Source organism: Camelina sativa, chromosome 3, assembly GCF_030686135.1.
Source record: "Camelina sativa cultivar CO46 ecotype springtype chromosome 3, ASM3068613v1".
Lineage (NCBI taxonomy): Eukaryota > Viridiplantae > Streptophyta > Magnoliopsida > Brassicales > Brassicaceae > Camelina > Camelina sativa.
The window spans coordinates 12547497-12563781 of record NC_141882.1 but is presented as its reverse complement, the minus strand read 5'-3'; the positions used below and the strand labels follow the sequence as shown (position 1 = coordinate 12563781).

The window sequence follows — 16285 nt, the reverse complement described above, 5'->3', positions numbered from 1 at the left end:
AAAAAGATTATACATATAATCTAATCATGAAACCATATACTTAAAAAACAAAAGTTGAACAAAGTTAAGAAAAATCAAGGATGGCTTCGAGCGGTGGCGACGATCAGGTTCCTCCTGGAGGTCCGGTGACGTTTTCAACACGTGTGATTGATGCTGGATCGACGATCATGCAGCGGCGATTGCCAGTGAAGCAGATGAACTGTCATGTCTCTACGTTCGCAATATATGGTAGCGACATGTTCCGGCAAATAGAGACTCACCACTACGTCCACCGAGTCAACGACGAGTTCCTTCAGTGTGCCGTATATGCCTCTGATCGTTCGGATGCACCTCTCATCGGTACTGTTTTTTTTTCTTTCTTTTCATATCGTTAGTTTACGCTTACATTGGATGCCTAAGTTTGAAAATATACACTAAAGTCGGTTTTAATAGGAATTGAATATGTTATATCGGACCGATTATACGAAAGTCTTCCTCAAGATGAGCAAAAGCTTTGGCACTCTCATGCTTACGAGGTTAAGTCAGGCTCGTGGGCTTATCCACGATTGCCAGAGGTTGTGGCTGCTCCGGAGCTCAAGAACATGGCCAAAACGTACGGAAAGTTTTGGTGCACCTGGCAGATAGACCGAGGTACGTCTCTGATATAAATATCGGCTATAATAGCGACCTAAAACCGTTTCTGTTAGTTAATACATCCATAAATCGTATGGTTAAACAATTAGGTTCTCCAGATTAATCGGTTAAAACAACTAAACATTAATCAGAATCACAAAATTTATAGTGGTGAAGTGGGTTCGATTTTGTCCGGTTTAGTTTGGCCAGACCAATCATTGGTTATTGTGTGTGTTTCTGTAGGTGACAAGTTACCAATGGGTGCACCCGAACTGATGATGTCACCTCAGGGGGCGGGGCAAGGGGTATTAAGGCCGGAGTTGGTGAAGAGAAGAGATGAGAAGTACAACATTTCGACAGATGAATTGAAGGACAAGAGGGCCGAGATTGCTGAACCGGAGTGGATCAATCCGATGGCTGATTACTGGAAGCAACATGGTAAGTGTTTTGTACTCGATATCATGACTGTCGAAATGAACCGTAATGCGCAATTTCCGTGAAGAATGTCCTCTCATGATATACTAGTGATGAACCAGTATGGAAATCGTGTTATAACTTATAATGTATATAGAATAATAATAATGTTTTACTCGATTTCAATACTTCAAGAAGATAGTAAAAAAGTGGTACGGTATACAACAAGATCACACATTGGTTTGTGGAACTTTAGTTCTTATTTTTTACTCTGTTTCTTCAAAGCTGTGCCAACCTTGAAATATCCATAGGGTAAGCGTCTGAAGGCGATTGTGCGTTGTATGATCTCCTTGCGATAATCACATTTGCAGCTTCAGTCGGGTGAAATGAGTCCCAGAACACATACGCGTTTCGGTTGTTACACGGTCTTTGTCCCGGTAAACATGTGATCTGACCAGCATTCCTCCCGATACCGCAACATCCAGCGTTCGTTACCCTAAACCCTGAATTCAAAAAGCATTTCCGACCAAACTAATATCAAGTTTTGTGTCTTTAACATTGAAAAACAAAACACACGCTTGTGTGTGTGTACATACCAAATCTAGCAGGGTTTGTGATCATGTCCTGAAAAATGCCATAAGCATTGATGTAGATGAACTTTGCATCAGGATGGTTGTTGTTAAGCTGATCAACGAGCGATTTGAGCTTGTTGTTAAAGATTTGGTTTGCTGAGTTGATGCGTTCAACGCAAGTCCTACCATCACGGCTGCCCGCGAGCGCATTTGGACTACAACCGACTGCTCCAACTCCGCTCAATGCAAACTTTCGAGCCCCATAGTTGTATAGTGCCTGCACAATACCCCCAAAAATATGATAGTGAAACTAGTAAGTTTACCGATATACAAATTTTACAAAATTAAAGAAAATTTACTGCACAGATTTTAGATTATTTTCCAAAAAGGTTCTCACAAGATCGGAATTGGAAAAAGCTTATTCTCCGCGCAGACTATAAACTGAATACGAGTTAAGACTGGAATTGGCTTTATTGGTCTGATACTTTAACTTGTACTATAAATTACAATTTTTCTCATTCTCTACGCAGAAGGACATATTTTCATTAAAACAAAAATCGTATTTTCATGAGATGGACCAAACCGACGTCTAGAAACATGACTATCATCACTACTAAATGGGCAACTCGAGAAAGCCAAACCTTTGTGTCAATTAAAATCTAATTTAAAAAAAAAAAAAAAAAAACAGAGATAGAGTCGCCATAAGTAAAAACGTACATTAAGCTGAGTGCTGTAACGACTGATGAGATCGTCGGCATATTGTTCGGGTGTGAACTGTCTGCTAGAAGAGTAAAACGTAGGCATGAAGTAGTTGTTGAGATAATCGTTGCTTCCTAAACCAACAGAGTAAATACATCTCTTGAGGTAATCAGCTGCACGTGTCTCGTCTCCTAGTAGCTGCACAACTTGTGATACAGTGCTCTGGTAGTTCCTAACTTGCCCACTAAAGCTTATCCTTTGTCCCTTCATTTTTCAAAAAAAAAAAAAAGGAATACAATGATTAGAACTTTTTAATGAATGAATTTAGAGAGTTGAGAGAAAGTGTTTTTGTGATTTATTTACCAATTGTCGACCGGTTTCTTCTCGGATTCCAGCAGCTGCTGACGCGTAGTTAACACCGGAGAGTATTTGCCGACCACTTACAGAATTATACGCAGGAATGTAGCCATTAAATCCAAGTAACTCAGCTTCATTTATCACCAAGAATCATCAAAACCATGTTAGATTATGACTGTTAACATTCTAATCGCGTAGACTATGTGATTAGCTACGTAGTTATAAAGGGAAGATAGACTGTAACAAAGTATGCATACCGATCTCGTCAACGGTGGTCTTGCCGTTGGAGAAACGGCCGGTGGGGCCGCCGAAATCGATACCGTAAGGGAAGTAGTTGGCTCTTGCAAAAGAAACAAGACCGTTGTTGTTTCCATTGTCAACCAAAGAGTCACCAAAAACGAAGAAACATGGAACTTGAGCTTGTGCTTGTGCTTTTACTACACTAAAACCGAAGCTCAACAAAACAAACACTACACAACATTTTCTTAGGTAACTCTCCATTTCAAAACCGAAAAACCTTTTTAAGTAGGAAAAAGATATTTGATAATGCAAGGAAAGAGTAGTGAATGTGAGGAAGTCCAATGAAGTTGTGGGTGTATATATAGAGAGATATTTGTGATTTTGGTAGATTTAATTTTTGTAGGACTAGTCACTTTAAGATTGGTGGGTCCAATAAAATGCGACTTACTTTTTTCTCATTTATTAATCTAAATCAAGATTTATCAAGGGCTTTGTATCCGATTTTATAAAATGTGTAAGTGCCGACAACCGGATTGACACTAATCAGTAATCACACACTACATATCATTATTAAAAGGAACTTATGAGAACTGTGAAGAACCAATCAAAAAAACTGAAAAGTTAATTATCAAAGTTAAAACATATTGGAAGAGAGTAGGATTTTATTTGACACTGATACTTCGACCAAGCTCGTTTCAGTCATGACCCATACTAACATAAATAATTTTTGCCACCATGGCACCATTGATATTTTATTTACCCCTAAAACTCTAAATATCTATAAGAAACTAATTGTCATAAATCATTTATAAAAATCTTAGACAAAAAATGATAATTTGCAGCTGGTTATATTAAAAAAAAAAAGAAGAGATATTTTGCAGTAAATATGATTGAAGAAAGAGTCGTATGTAGGTTTGACAAAGCCGTTTGTGCTTCTGAGAGTTGACCAGCTAGCTGTAGAGTTTTTTCCGCGTACAAACTCCGACCTTTTGTCATATAATTTGGATATTAAATGCGTCAATTAAAATAATTATATATATACATAAAAGAAATAAAATCGTGTATTATTTGGTGTCATTTCTCATTAGTTGTAGACGTAGTATGTATACACCTTTTTTTTTTGTCAAACCGTAGTATGTATATATCTTAAATTGAAGTATCCCTCAAATTATTTGAAATGAAGAAGAATTGGTGAAAAGAAAAACAGGTGAGGAATTAGGTTTGGGCAATAAATGAAAGGTGGATTCTTTGTGAATAAATCAACGACTTTGTTTGTATCATAATTGAACTAGGCCGGTGGTGCTTCCATATGTTCCCTCCCAACTATTTCCATTTAAGATCTTAGGTGTTTTAATTTGGACAAAAAAAAAACAAAAAAAAATCGCAGGTGCAACTCTTAGCTTAGGTTACTATACATTTTATGACTATATTGTATGATTTGCATGTTTTCAGGTTAATTTTAATTCTGATGCCAACGATTGGGCAATAACGTATAAGGATTCGACTCAAATGTGAACATATATGCATGCTGGTGGTTTATTGTTCTATTTTATGATATAGTATATATGAAGTTTCCAGACATATACTATGTTGATAAATGAAGAAAAAAAGAAATGAATCTTGGGATGTTCAAGACACACCAAGTCACAATGTTTTTTTTTTTTTTGATAATCGATCACCAAGTCACGATGTTAAATTAAGATTTACGAGAAAAAAATATCACACTGTCAATCGTTAATTATGAGGATATTTATAATATACAGTACATAAAAAGTTATCTACGAAGATGTATTCAAGAGATTCAATACAACGGATCGGATAGTGTAAGTGATGAGCCATAATCTTCTATTTCTATACAAACTTAAAATTTTGATGTCAATTTGTCACTAAATCATTCGAGTCATCTAATGACGGATAGATTGTCGTTAATGAAAATGTTGCTGTTGCCAGGCTTTGGTCATTAACGAATCATTTTTTTTTTCTTTTTTAATTTAAACTACGTAGCTAGATACTAGTTTGATAGTAAAACGTGTGAGCGTAGACGAGAGCTTATCGTAAATAAAAAGATTTTAGCTTTTACTTTTTTGAATTTTTGGCTATATATATTTTTAGACATATGATTATGTAAGGAATTCAATGTTTTTGAGAAATTTGTATACTAATTAAAGGGAAAAGGTATCACAAAAGACCTGAACTGTCATTAAAATATCATTTTAGGCATTTCTTTTTGTATAAAGAAAAAAAATTTCATAAATCGTTAACTTTTCTTGAGTTCTCTCATTCTAGATATTTGAATATAGAGTTGAATAATGTAACCTAGGCATTTTTTTGTTTTTTTCTAAACACATTAGCATACATTTGTTCCACATCAGATACATGTATTTATATTTTACTAGAATTTGTACCCGCGCACACGCGGGATTTTAATTTAAAATATTTTCTATCAATATAAATTTATGAGTTCAAATATAATCATTCAAAAATTTTAGTATAAATTTATATAAACACTAAACTTACTTTACAAAGTGATATACAACATATATATTGTTGAAGATAATATCTCTTTGTTATATCTATTTGCACGGGATTTTAGTTTAAAATTTTTTATCAATAAAAATCATTGAATATATATATATATATAATCATTTGAAGTTTAAAATATAAATCTATATAACATATATGGTCTACTGTTGCAATAATGTGTTTTTGGTAAATCAACAATATATCACATGGTAACAAAAAAATGACTTAATAACCTCACTGAAAGAGTCCTCAATCTTCTGACCTTTTATCCCTATAAGAGTTCATTCCATATTCATATCCCACGAAAACATATTTTTAAAAGTTCTAACGTCAAATGTCGATCGTTGGCCTAAATATAGAGATCATTTAAACATATCGATATCCCATATTAAATACAAATATACAAAATTTCGTGAACATTTTTAATACTATGTCGCTACAACGGGTTGTCCAAGTGCATCACGTGCCATAATAGAATTTCCAACAAAGTCAAGAATGCTTAGATGGTGAAACGGTTAAACTCGATAATAAATATCCGTTCACTAATCCAAGTTACATATTTTTTTAAAATTTCATGTGTTATTTTCAGATGTTAATTTTGTGATGCAACTTCAGTTTCGTATTCTAAAAAAATATAGTGTACTTTAAATATGTTTTTTGTACCAAGGTTTTGGGTTAAAAGCATTTGATAAAATTGATGAAATCTCAACCTTGTTTTATATTTTACTTTTTTATCATGTTATAGAATTGTAACTTTAGTTGATAATATGTCTTCTGAGATATGCTACACAAATAACATGTCACTTTTTGTAACGGCTTATATATCATTTTTCTATACTTTGTGACTATTGATTTTGTTCTTTTAGATGGATTATTTTTTCAATAATCTTTTTCATAGTTTTCCCAAAAAAGTGTGACCCTTACAATGTCTTCATTTTTGATCAAAATTTTTAAGTTGAGTTGAGTAATTAATCTTTTATTTTTCTTTAAAAGTGAAATTTTATAATAAATCTTTGTAGTATATGTTTCTTAAAAAATAGAAACTAATGTTTCACTTCAATTTTATTTTTATGTTTAGCATTTTATAAATACAATTACATAAATTATTTTTTTACTTCACCATGCATTAAAATCTTACTTCCATTCTAAAACTCATTAATCTATTCTAAATTTTGGAAAATGATCACAGTTTGGTTAAAATTTGAATAATAGCATTATTACTAAAAAAATTCATAGTATTGTTTTTACTATTTACAATTTTTCATTTATGTTACTTAATTCATTTTTATATAGTTATTATTTTTATTATTTACTAAAAATTATATTAATTTTTTTTACTATTTTAAAATTTAATTAATTTTACTTAATTCGTTTTTTATTTATTTTTTACTATTAATAATTATAAGTAATAAATATGTAATGAATGAATATTTAAAATATTAATTTTTAATGCAAAAAAAAATATATATATATATATATAATTGCTTAAGTGGATGATGACGTGGAAGAAAGAGAAGAGAGAAAAAGTTAAGTTTATATATATAGATTACTTGTAAAAGTCTAATCGAGTAACAGCTATCCCAAAATTGAAAGAGAGACGACCAGTGTCCAGTCTTGGTCATTAGTATCAAGTTCTCAACTATCAAATCATAATCATAATAAAAGCATAATAAAACAAGTTTAGTTGGTTAGCGGGAAGAGAGAAACAAGGTGAATTAGATGCGACCAAAAAAAACAGAATTATGATAATTATTAGGAAAAAAAGATGGCTAGTTACGTCACATATACCAAATATATTATTGTATCCTCAACTACATGAAGTATATGAATTACATGGTGACATGCATGAATTATATAACGTTATGTGGTCAACACCATAGACATACAATTCGGTACACCGGTTGACTAACTCCGACGAAGACTGGCATTGACTCCGACATTGACTAAAATAATGTATTATAAATTTCTTTTTCTTTTAAAAAAAATTATATTAAATCATTAATGGTTTTTCATAATTAAAAACATATTCAGTTCAATATCCTAATGTTTTTATATATCTCTAATGTATTCATTCTTATAATTAGTTAATTTTTATTTTTAAAGCTAAACTAATAGTTAAATAAAAATTATTGATAATTATTTTCAAGATGTAATATAAAGGTATTTGCAAAATACTCTTATTCTATACCCTTTTGCAAACATACCCTCAAATCAAATATATTGTTTTGCTAAAATTATTTTTACAACATTAAAGTATCTAAAATTTTATAGTAACAGTATCTAAAATTTTATACAACATTAACATACAAACTTTAGAGTAAAGAGTCATATACTCAATCTTTTGCATATTATTTTTCTAACGAAAGTAGTTGAATTTGATTTTATTGATTTGTAGTATTTAAATAATCTGATTATCAAAGATTTATATATATATAGATATCTTGAAAATAATTATTAATGATTTTTATTTAATTATTAATTTAGCTTTAAAAATAAAAACTAACTAATTATAAGAATGAATACATTAGAGATATATAAAAATATTTAGATATTGAATTGAATATGTTTCTTTATCATGAAAAACCAAAAATGCTTATATATAATATTTATTATTTTTGATTTTTATTAGAAAAAAAATTAATACATTTTTTTGGTCAACGCTGAAGTCAACATCGGTCTTCGCCGGAGTCAGTCAACCGATGTACCGGATTGTATGTCTATGGTGTTGACTACATAACATCATAACATCATATAGTTCATACATGTGGCAATATAATACATATACTTCGTATAGTTGAAGATACGATAATATACTTAGCATGTGCTGTGACTATGTTTTCTCGTATATAGCTAGCCATCTTTTTTTCTATACATGTTTTTGAGATATATCGCAATTCAAGTGTGATGATGGATAACTATTGGGCTTGATTCATAATTTTTGGACTTAGTTTGTTTAGCCCGATAGAGAATGTAATATTACGTAATACGTACGTATGTAGAGATGGATCAATTAACAAACTTACCAAGTTGACCAAAAAAAAAAAACAATTACCAAATGCATAATGAAAGTGACGAAGATGCGCTCGTTCTTACAATCTTACGTCTTAGTGTTGTTAAATTAGTTTAACGTTGATATCTTCTTCTTACATCTTGTACTCATCGTTGATATATATTGGTATTGCAAGGGGTATTGAAACTAATGACGATTATTTTTTAACATAATTCCGATCTACCCTAGAATCATTTTCAGCGAAATTGCGTTCATAGTTTTGTGATTATAAATCCTCGCTCAAATCTTAAATTTAAATTTAGTTTCTCGAAGAGGATACACGATTACAAAAACAAAAAAAAGCATTGTGGAAGTAACTCAGAGAATTTAAATCCCTGTTCTTTTAATAAAGCAAAACAATTTGGGTACACATATAACTTCAGAATTGTTTTCACGAATTCAATTTATAACCTGAAAAGCATATAACATTTGTTTAAGAAACTCTCCTATTCTCTGTCCTTTCAAAGCTGTGCCAGTTGCGAGATATCATACGGATAAACGTCGGAAGACGATTGTGCATTGTAAGATCTTTGTGCAATGACCGTGTTTGCTGCATCCGACGGATGAAACGCGTCCCAAAACACGTACTCATTTCGGTTCGGGCACGGTGGTTGTCCCGGTAAACATGTTAGCTGACCTCCGTTCCTTCCAACTCCACAACACGCAGCGTTCGTTACCGTAAACCCTAAAAAAACATTCGTTAATCCAATGTATCGTTATATATTACAAGAAAATATACAATTTATTTTAGAGTTAACAAGATTTATGAAGATTTCTCTATACCATAGGCAGATGGATTGGCGATAATGTCCTCGAAAACGCCATATGCATTGATGTAAGTAAACCTGGCATCGGAATGATCGTTGTTGAGTTGTTGGACCAAAGACTTGAGCTTGTTATTGAAGATTCGGTTAGCGGAGTTGATACGTTCCACACATGTTGTTCCGTCGGGGCTGCCCTGTGCGAGCTCATTCGGGCTACATCCAATGGCTCCTACTCCTACCAATGCAAATTTTCTAGCTCCATAGCTGTATAGTGCCTTCATAAACACATACAACAAAGAAAGATTGAGAAATTAAGGATTTTAAATTACTCCTAAAGATCAAAACATCAAATATAGGATACAACCAAGAAAACAGAGGACTCCCAAATTACCCCCATAGCCTCATTGAGCTAAACATCAGTTAATTAGTCAAGAAAGCTTACATTGAGCTGCTCCCTGTAACGAGTGATAAGATCTTGAGCATACTGCTCGGGACTGTACTGTCTGCTAGTGGCGTAGACCTGAGGCATGAAGTAGTTATTTAGATAGTCATTGCTTCCCATCCCAATAGTGTAAATGCATCTCTTAAGGTAATCTGCTGCAGTGTTCTCGTCTCCAAGAATTTCCACCACTTGAGACACTGTGTTCTAATAGTTCTCTACTTGCCCACTAAACGTTATCCTTTGTCCCTTCATTCCCAAAAGCAAAATAACCAAAACAGAGTTAACAAGTTTTCCTAGTCATAAACAGAAACAGAGAGCCAAAGAGATTTATCATAATGTTGTTCTTTAATTTTACCAATTGTGCACCGGTTTCATCTCTGATTCCAGCAGCTGCAGATGCGTAGTTGACTCCTTGAAGTATCTGCTGGCCACTCACAGTACTATACGCAGGAATGTAGTTATCGAATCCAAGTAGCTCAGCTTCATTATATCACAAGATATGTCCATGTTAATTAGATTCAACTAGTTTAGTTTGACAAAGTGAGTGAGTGATGAAGAAAATATAATCAAAGGTTTTGGTTACTTCAAGAAGAGGAATATAATTAAGGGTTTACCGAGGACATCAACGGTGGTTTTCCCGTTGGAAAAGCGGCCGGTGGGGCCGCCGAAATCGATGCCATAAGGGAAATAGTCGGCTCTTGCAATAGAAGTAAGACGGTTGTTGTTTCCATTGTCAACCAAAGAATCACCAAAGATGAAGTAACATGGAACTTGAGGCTCTGCTTTTACCTTAAACCCTAAACCTAAAAAAAAAAAAAACATAGAAACTAAACAGCATTTCCTCAAGTAACTCTCCATTGATCTCACAAACCAATAAATTCCTAATTAGGAACTGAATTTTATGTATAGTATACCACAATGCTTTGGTGAAATAAGTGTTTTATTCTTATAGAAATGGGAAATGTCGGTGTGGTGGTAGTTGTGGCGAAATGTGAAGAATCCAGAGAAGTTTTGAGTCCTATATATGGAGTCTGAGAAATGTAAGTGAGTTATATTTTCTTTCCTTTTTTTAGTCTTTTTTAAGTTTGTGTTATAATTTACTTTAAAGTCGATGGGTCCAATTATAAATAGTATTGGTTCTGAGAACTATACATAGTTGGTTGCACAAAAAAAAAAAAAACGTACTATAGTTAATGACATCTTATGGGGTTAAAAAAATGAGTAAACTACGCTTTAAACGTATCTTCGTGGTAAATGGACTTGTCGTCTCACATATAACTGCTTTATATGAGATATTGATTACGATGGTTTTGGTATAATGATATTCAAAACGATAGATCCTATCGTCTGATTGGTAGAATTTTTTTTCTCCAAAAAATCTGTCATGTACGTGATCGTATACTATTGTTTACTGGTTCTTGTAAATTTTGATGTACATTATGATGTTAATTTTGGTCTTAGTTATGTAAGACTGAGTTGTGGTTATCAATCATCAAACTAAAAGGAAAGTTTCAAATAAATTTTACCGATAGAATTATCGCTAGAAAAAAGACTCGGTTGAGAAAAAAACAACTGTAATCATAGTTGTATAATTGGTGGACTCGATCGCATACATAGATATCTTTCATTTCAGAGCTTGAATTTTAAAATGGAAGGAGTGGAAAATAAGTGAGGAGAATTAGGTTGGGGCATTAATTTCACGCGGACTGAAACTTTTTTTTTCATGAATCAAAAGGAGCCACTGAGCCGTGGCCCGTACGTGCTGATACGTGCGCCCTAACTCTTCGATCATCTTATTATATAATATAAGAAGGTTTTTCTAACTTTTGCTAATATTTTGACATTTGGCATTCTCTTTTGATGACACAAGTCATCTTTTATTTTAACTTTATTTATTTTATTTTAAAGATTTTTCATTTTTTCATTTTTTTCTTGCATTAGTTAACAAATTTAATGAAACAATAAACCACCCAATTAATACTATAATTTAAGACAGATAAACACACTACTCCACTAACTTTTGTCAACTGTATAAGTCAAATTTATTTAATGACTATACAATACAAATTAAAACACATAAATTAGAGAGGAGTAAATTACCAACAATGAGGAACAAAAATTTGGTATATACAAATTAAATTTTGATTATTAACTAACAGATATTTCAGTGTATCAATGACTCTGATTTCAAACATTGAGATATAATAGTGCTAATATAAGTATAAGTCTACTTACGTCTTCGACTCATATTGGTATTTCACCTTTCATTTTTTAGTTTAGTGAATCATTCAAATTGTTAAATATTCTTAAGATGGCTCAATTCATATGTTTCTTTTTTGTTTTCCTGTTTTTTGTTTGATCCAAATAAAATTGATTTTTTTTGAACATATATTACGAACTAGAGTTTTTTCTCACATCACAAGTTGAAGCAGATTCTATCGTGGAACATGACTAATACCTAACATGATGTGGTTGAACTAAAGAGGAGGATTGAGAGACATCTAGTTCACTTTAAACGATTGAATATATATGAAAAAAGGAGTGACCATGGGAAATAGAGTCAGTTGCAAGACCAAGCAAGGACCAAGGAAAAAACTGGTAGGGGCATAAATTTGTTTGTAGGATTCACAAAGAAGAAAACCAGAGGTAAGTGTTTTGAATAATCTCTAAGAATGGTGGAGAGATAATGACAGGTGAGTTTTTTTGAGTGCTCGAAATAATTCTTGATGACATCTGTTTTTGGATGTATAAACTACATAAACTGTGTAGATTTTCATTACACGAATGAAATTACAGATCTTTTGAATCTAAATATTTCTTTTTTATATAATACATGTTTTCTTAATAAAATAGATAATTAAAAAAAGAAACAGAGCCATAGGCAATTAACCATATATCGCCACTTCTTATAATTTGATAAGATATACTTCTATATTAACTATCCAAAAAAATAAAATAAAAAACCATTTAGGATATTTTTCATATATGTCATGATAAACTATATCAAATGTAGTAATCACTTCACAAAAATATTGAAAGACTGATCAACTTTTTAAAAAAAAAAAACCTTACAACTTAGTTTTACAACCGAACCACCAACTTTTATGCTACCGCACTTTCTTATACCATCTCCAATAGTTTTTCCGATTTTTTTTTTATAATAGAAGTGAATTTTACTCCAACCCATCTCTATTCTCACCTCTAAAATAGAGATTGTTAAATAGAGAAAAATATAGCAATTTCTATTTTAGAGGTGAGAATAGAGATGAATTGTAATAGAATTCACCTCTATTATAGAATTTTTCTATTACAGAGAAAAAATAGGGATGAGTTGGAGATGCTCTTAACCATTATCTTTTTAATACTTCTAAATGTGTTATCACCTCTTCAATGCTATTTATTCTTTCTTACTTTTTTTAAAAAACACTGTTTTTAGTCTTCAACAGGGGATCCTATGTATTTGGTCATACATGAGGTTATCGTTCTCTAACATTACAATTCAAAAAAAAATGAAAGAATTATACATTTGAGTAGAGTTATCAAAGAAAAATATCCTTCTCTCCATAGTGTCATATTTGGTTTACTTAAGGTGATTAGTAAGAATTGTTAAGTTTATTTAGAGTTTGACATGGTTCTTTATAACATCCATTTTTGGCTGAAAACACTAACTGAAGTGGCTAAGGTCTTGTCAGATGAATGAAAGTTTAGATTTTTTGAACTTATATCTTTTTTTAACATTAAATTTTGATCTAAACTTTTGTATAATTTTTATGCTTAATGAAATAAATGGTTAAAAAAATCAGATCCCACATTATCTTTCCAAATAATGAAATTAGAGATATATTGAATCCATTTATTTTTTTTTGCTTTACATTCATTTTGGATGCATATGCATAACCTTTTGTATACAAATAACCATATGTGTGCAACCAAATTTGGTCATTTCTTATGCATTTGATAAAATATATATTTTAAATAATCATGTAAAATAAGAAAAGAAGGGAAATATTAAAATTTCATATATTGTATCATTAAATTAAATAGGTAAAAATGTGGAGTAAAGTGTGTTTTGATTACATTGACTAGATTATATAAATAAGCATCTTTGCATATTTTAATCTTTGATATTAAATTATAAGTAGTTTTATTCCTTATTTTTAAGAGAATCCACTCTGTAAATTTTAACTTTATGTTAGAAAATTCATTTAGGATTCTCAACAAACATTGCTACAATCTACCCCTTTAAGCTTTTAAATGAACTGTCTTTTTTTTTTCCTTTTAATTACCCTAAATTTTTTTGAACACTGACAGCAAAAATAGTATCACTAAAAAAACCTAGAAATGAGGTTGTCAAAGATAAAAGTCACAAATCAATTTAGGAAAACATTATTTTGTATCTGTACCATGAGAAACTATATTCAACAAGTAGTACTCACCTCACAAACATTTCATTGTTAAATTTAGAATTAGTGCTTTATCAACAATTAGTTAAATGATGTTTCTGTAAATAACATATATAATTTTAACGAGATAAAAAGTTGTGTTCAGAAAATTTTACAAACTAATAATCTAAACTAGCATTGTAAATTATTTTAAATATAAAATAATTAACAATATATGTATTACAGATGTATATTATTTGAATATATATATATATATATACACTACACCAACTAAATTTTATAAAACTATAAATTATATTACAATTACCAAAATAAAAAATTATTTAAAAAATCCACGTATCGCGTGAGCAACTTTCTAGTATGATATATTTGAGATGGCTGGTTCAAATCTCAATTCTAGAACTCGAAAAAATTGTACACATTGCAGTATGAAGGGTTTGTATTTCCGATAAAGGAGTAATAATAATAATTTATAATATAAAAACTGATCTTATTCGTATAATATTTTTTTTTTTGGAAAAAAGGATATAACCAGCTCATTTGGGGAAGAAATCCAAATTTGAGTTCTACTAAATCACACATAAGAAATATTATTTTCCATTAGCTAGGTCTAGTCTTCTTCACCATCTAAAGAAATATAAATACTACCATTTTTTTATGTTCAATGTTTAATTCTTAGTTTACGTGAAAGTTTCAAAATGACACATCATATTGAGACATGCAAAACAAATGTGTATATATATTTAACAATTAATCATTATTTTATATATGAATAACAATAGGGATATAGATTGGGAGGTTATATTTTGCATAATTTACATAACTTATTTTGAAAGAGAAAAATAGTGTTAAATATGAGTTTTAAGAAACAAAGAAAGTATATATGCAATATTGTCCGAATTTTTTTTATATTAATAGTGAATCTATTCGAGCAACGGTATATTTTAAGGTATTCAGTTTTTTGGTAAAAATATTATAAATGTAAGTATAAATAATAGAGTAATAATAGATACTGTGTAGGGTGTGCGGAGTCCGGACCCAAGCCGACATAACAGTAAAAAAAGGGCTCCCTAAAGAGAGAGTGTGTTGGAGTATGCTTCACTAATCCAAACTTTTTTGCGAAGCGAAAAAAATATACAAATATAGGCTTGAACTGAACTTTTTTCTTGTGAATTTGATTTGAATTCTTGTTAGCAGTAACATCATAAGTTAACGTCAATCGCAGTGTAATAAGATTTATTAACGTGACCATACTAACTAATGCAATAATGAGTCCGATCAATTTTTTGTTATACAAGCACTTTCAATATCTCGGGTCCGTGTTAGCAGGATTAAAAGTTCCCTCTTCTTCAAGCTGATAGGTATATATATCAACAAACAAAGCTAAGTGAACTAAACCCATAAATTAAAGTTAAGTATACATTTAGAAACATAAAATTGTTAACATTTATATCGACTAGTATTTTGATCAAATGTCATATATCATAATAACGTTGGTCATCATGATAGACAAGAGCATGATACGTGTGAGAAGTGTCTCATCACTTAGTCGTCACGAAGATAAAATGTTTATCAGTTTAGGAACTTTGCATCGATGAAATAGTTCACGCCTTTACGGAGATTGAGCCAAGCTTATTCCATAAATTAACATGATGATATCGTTGAAACAAGAACGATAAACATTTTTTTGTGGGCAAGTGTGTACATGCATGACGCATCTTTTAGAAAGATGCTGAAACAGTCTTAGTAAGGGTTTTTAATTCTGAATTCATCTACAAAATGTATCCCAAATGAGAATTTCTTCGTCACATATTCAATAATTAGATTTATCAAATCTACAATTCATATATTCTTTGCTACCTTAACCAAGAAAAAATTAGGTAATTGATTCTTATTTAATGCTACTAATAATTTTTATTTACAACTGGTGTCCACGGTCCTTTTCACGATGTACTAGCACCCAAATTGGTCTTACAATAAGGGAATCAATGGTTGAGATTATTGGTTATCTTTGGTTAATGAGTTGGAACTGCAGTTAATGAAAAGTTAGTTGGGAGTTTTAGTTGTAGGACACAAAATATAAAAGTCAAAAAGAGTTAGTGAGGAACGTGCTCCTGCTTTAAACTAAATCTTTCAAGACGTTGATGGTCCATGTTTATCTGCAAATTTTATGTTATTTTTTTGTTATTCGCTATTCTAATAATTTGTAA

General features: G+C 31.1%; 3 protein-coding genes across 4 annotated transcripts; 1 reads left to right on the top strand and 2 right to left on the bottom strand.

The window, feature by feature from the left end:
- The first annotated feature begins 80 nt into the window (after nucleotides 1-80).
- LOC104741552 (oil body-associated protein 2C) lies at nucleotides 81-1206 on the top strand. Its single transcript, XM_010462436.3, has 3 exons — nucleotides 81-339; nucleotides 433-630; nucleotides 856-1206. Exons 1-3 carry the CDS (start codon nucleotides 81-83, stop codon nucleotides 1110-1112), a joined length of 714 nt encoding a protein of 237 aa, XP_010460738.2. The 3' UTR covers nucleotides 1113-1206.
- Nucleotides 1157-3229, bottom strand: LOC104776994 (GDSL esterase/lipase At1g29670). Its single transcript, XM_010501175.2, has 5 exons — nucleotides 2912-3229; nucleotides 2661-2785; nucleotides 2316-2561; nucleotides 1623-1875; nucleotides 1157-1529 (listed from the first exon to the last, which is right to left on the bottom strand). Exons 1-5 carry the CDS (start codon nucleotides 3153-3155, stop codon nucleotides 1306-1308), a joined length of 1092 nt encoding a protein of 363 aa, XP_010499477.2. The 5' UTR covers nucleotides 3156-3229; the 3' UTR covers nucleotides 1157-1305.
- Nucleotides 3230-8684: 5455 nt separating this feature from the next.
- On the bottom strand, nucleotides 8685-10766 carry LOC104776992 (GDSL esterase/lipase At1g29660). 2 transcript variants are annotated; one of them, XM_087503537.1, is made up of 6 exons: nucleotides 10587-10731; nucleotides 10287-10475; nucleotides 10028-10152; nucleotides 9673-9918; nucleotides 9250-9505; nucleotides 8685-9151 (listed from the first exon to the last, which is right to left on the bottom strand). In XM_087503537.1, exons 4-6 carry the CDS (start codon nucleotides 9790-9792, stop codon nucleotides 8928-8930), a joined length of 600 nt encoding a protein of 199 aa, XP_087359663.1. In that variant the 5' UTR covers nucleotides 9793-9918; nucleotides 10028-10152; nucleotides 10287-10475; nucleotides 10587-10731; the 3' UTR covers nucleotides 8685-8927. The 2 variants fall into 2 exon arrangements, with proteins under 2 accessions (XP_087359663.1, XP_010499475.2); XM_010501173.3 differs by having other exon boundaries at nucleotides 10287-10766.
- Between the last annotated feature and the right edge of the window lie 5519 nt (nucleotides 10767-16285).

Bases quoted from the DNA above. Each gene is read 5' to 3' on its own strand.
- LOC104741552 (XM_010462436.3), top strand. From the start codon at position 81: ATGGCTTCGAGCGGTGGCGACGATCAGGTTCCTCCTGGAGGTCCGGTG. The intron at 340-432 runs GTACTGTTTTTT...CGGTTTTAATAG, and splicing joins TTCGGATGCACCTCTCATCG to GAATTGAATATGTTATATCG. The intron at 631-855 runs GTACGTCTCTGA...GTGTTTCTGTAG, and splicing joins CACCTGGCAGATAGACCGAG to GTGACAAGTTACCAATGGGT.
- LOC104776994 (XM_010501175.2), bottom strand. From the start codon at position 3,155: ATGGAGAGTTACCTAAGAAAATGTTGTGTAGTGTTTGTTTTGTTGAGC. The intron at 2,786-2,911 runs GTATGCATACTT...TGATAAATGAAG, and splicing joins GACCACCGTTGACGAGATCG to CTGAGTTACTTGGATTTAAT. The intron at 2,562-2,660 runs GTAAATAAATCA...TGAAAAATGAAG, and splicing joins AAGAAACCGGTCGACAATTG to GGACAAAGGATAAGCTTTAG.
- LOC104776992 (XM_010501173.3), bottom strand. From the start codon at position 9,792: ATGGGAAGCAATGACTATCTAAATAACTACTTCATGCCTCAGGTCTAC. The intron at 9,506-9,672 runs GTAAGCTTTCTT...GTGTTTATGAAG, and splicing joins GTTACAGGGAGCAGCTCAAT to GCACTATACAGCTATGGAGC. The intron at 9,152-9,249 runs GTATAGAGAAAT...ATGTTTTTTTAG, and splicing joins CGCCAATCCATCTGCCTATG to GGTTTACGGTAACGAACGCT.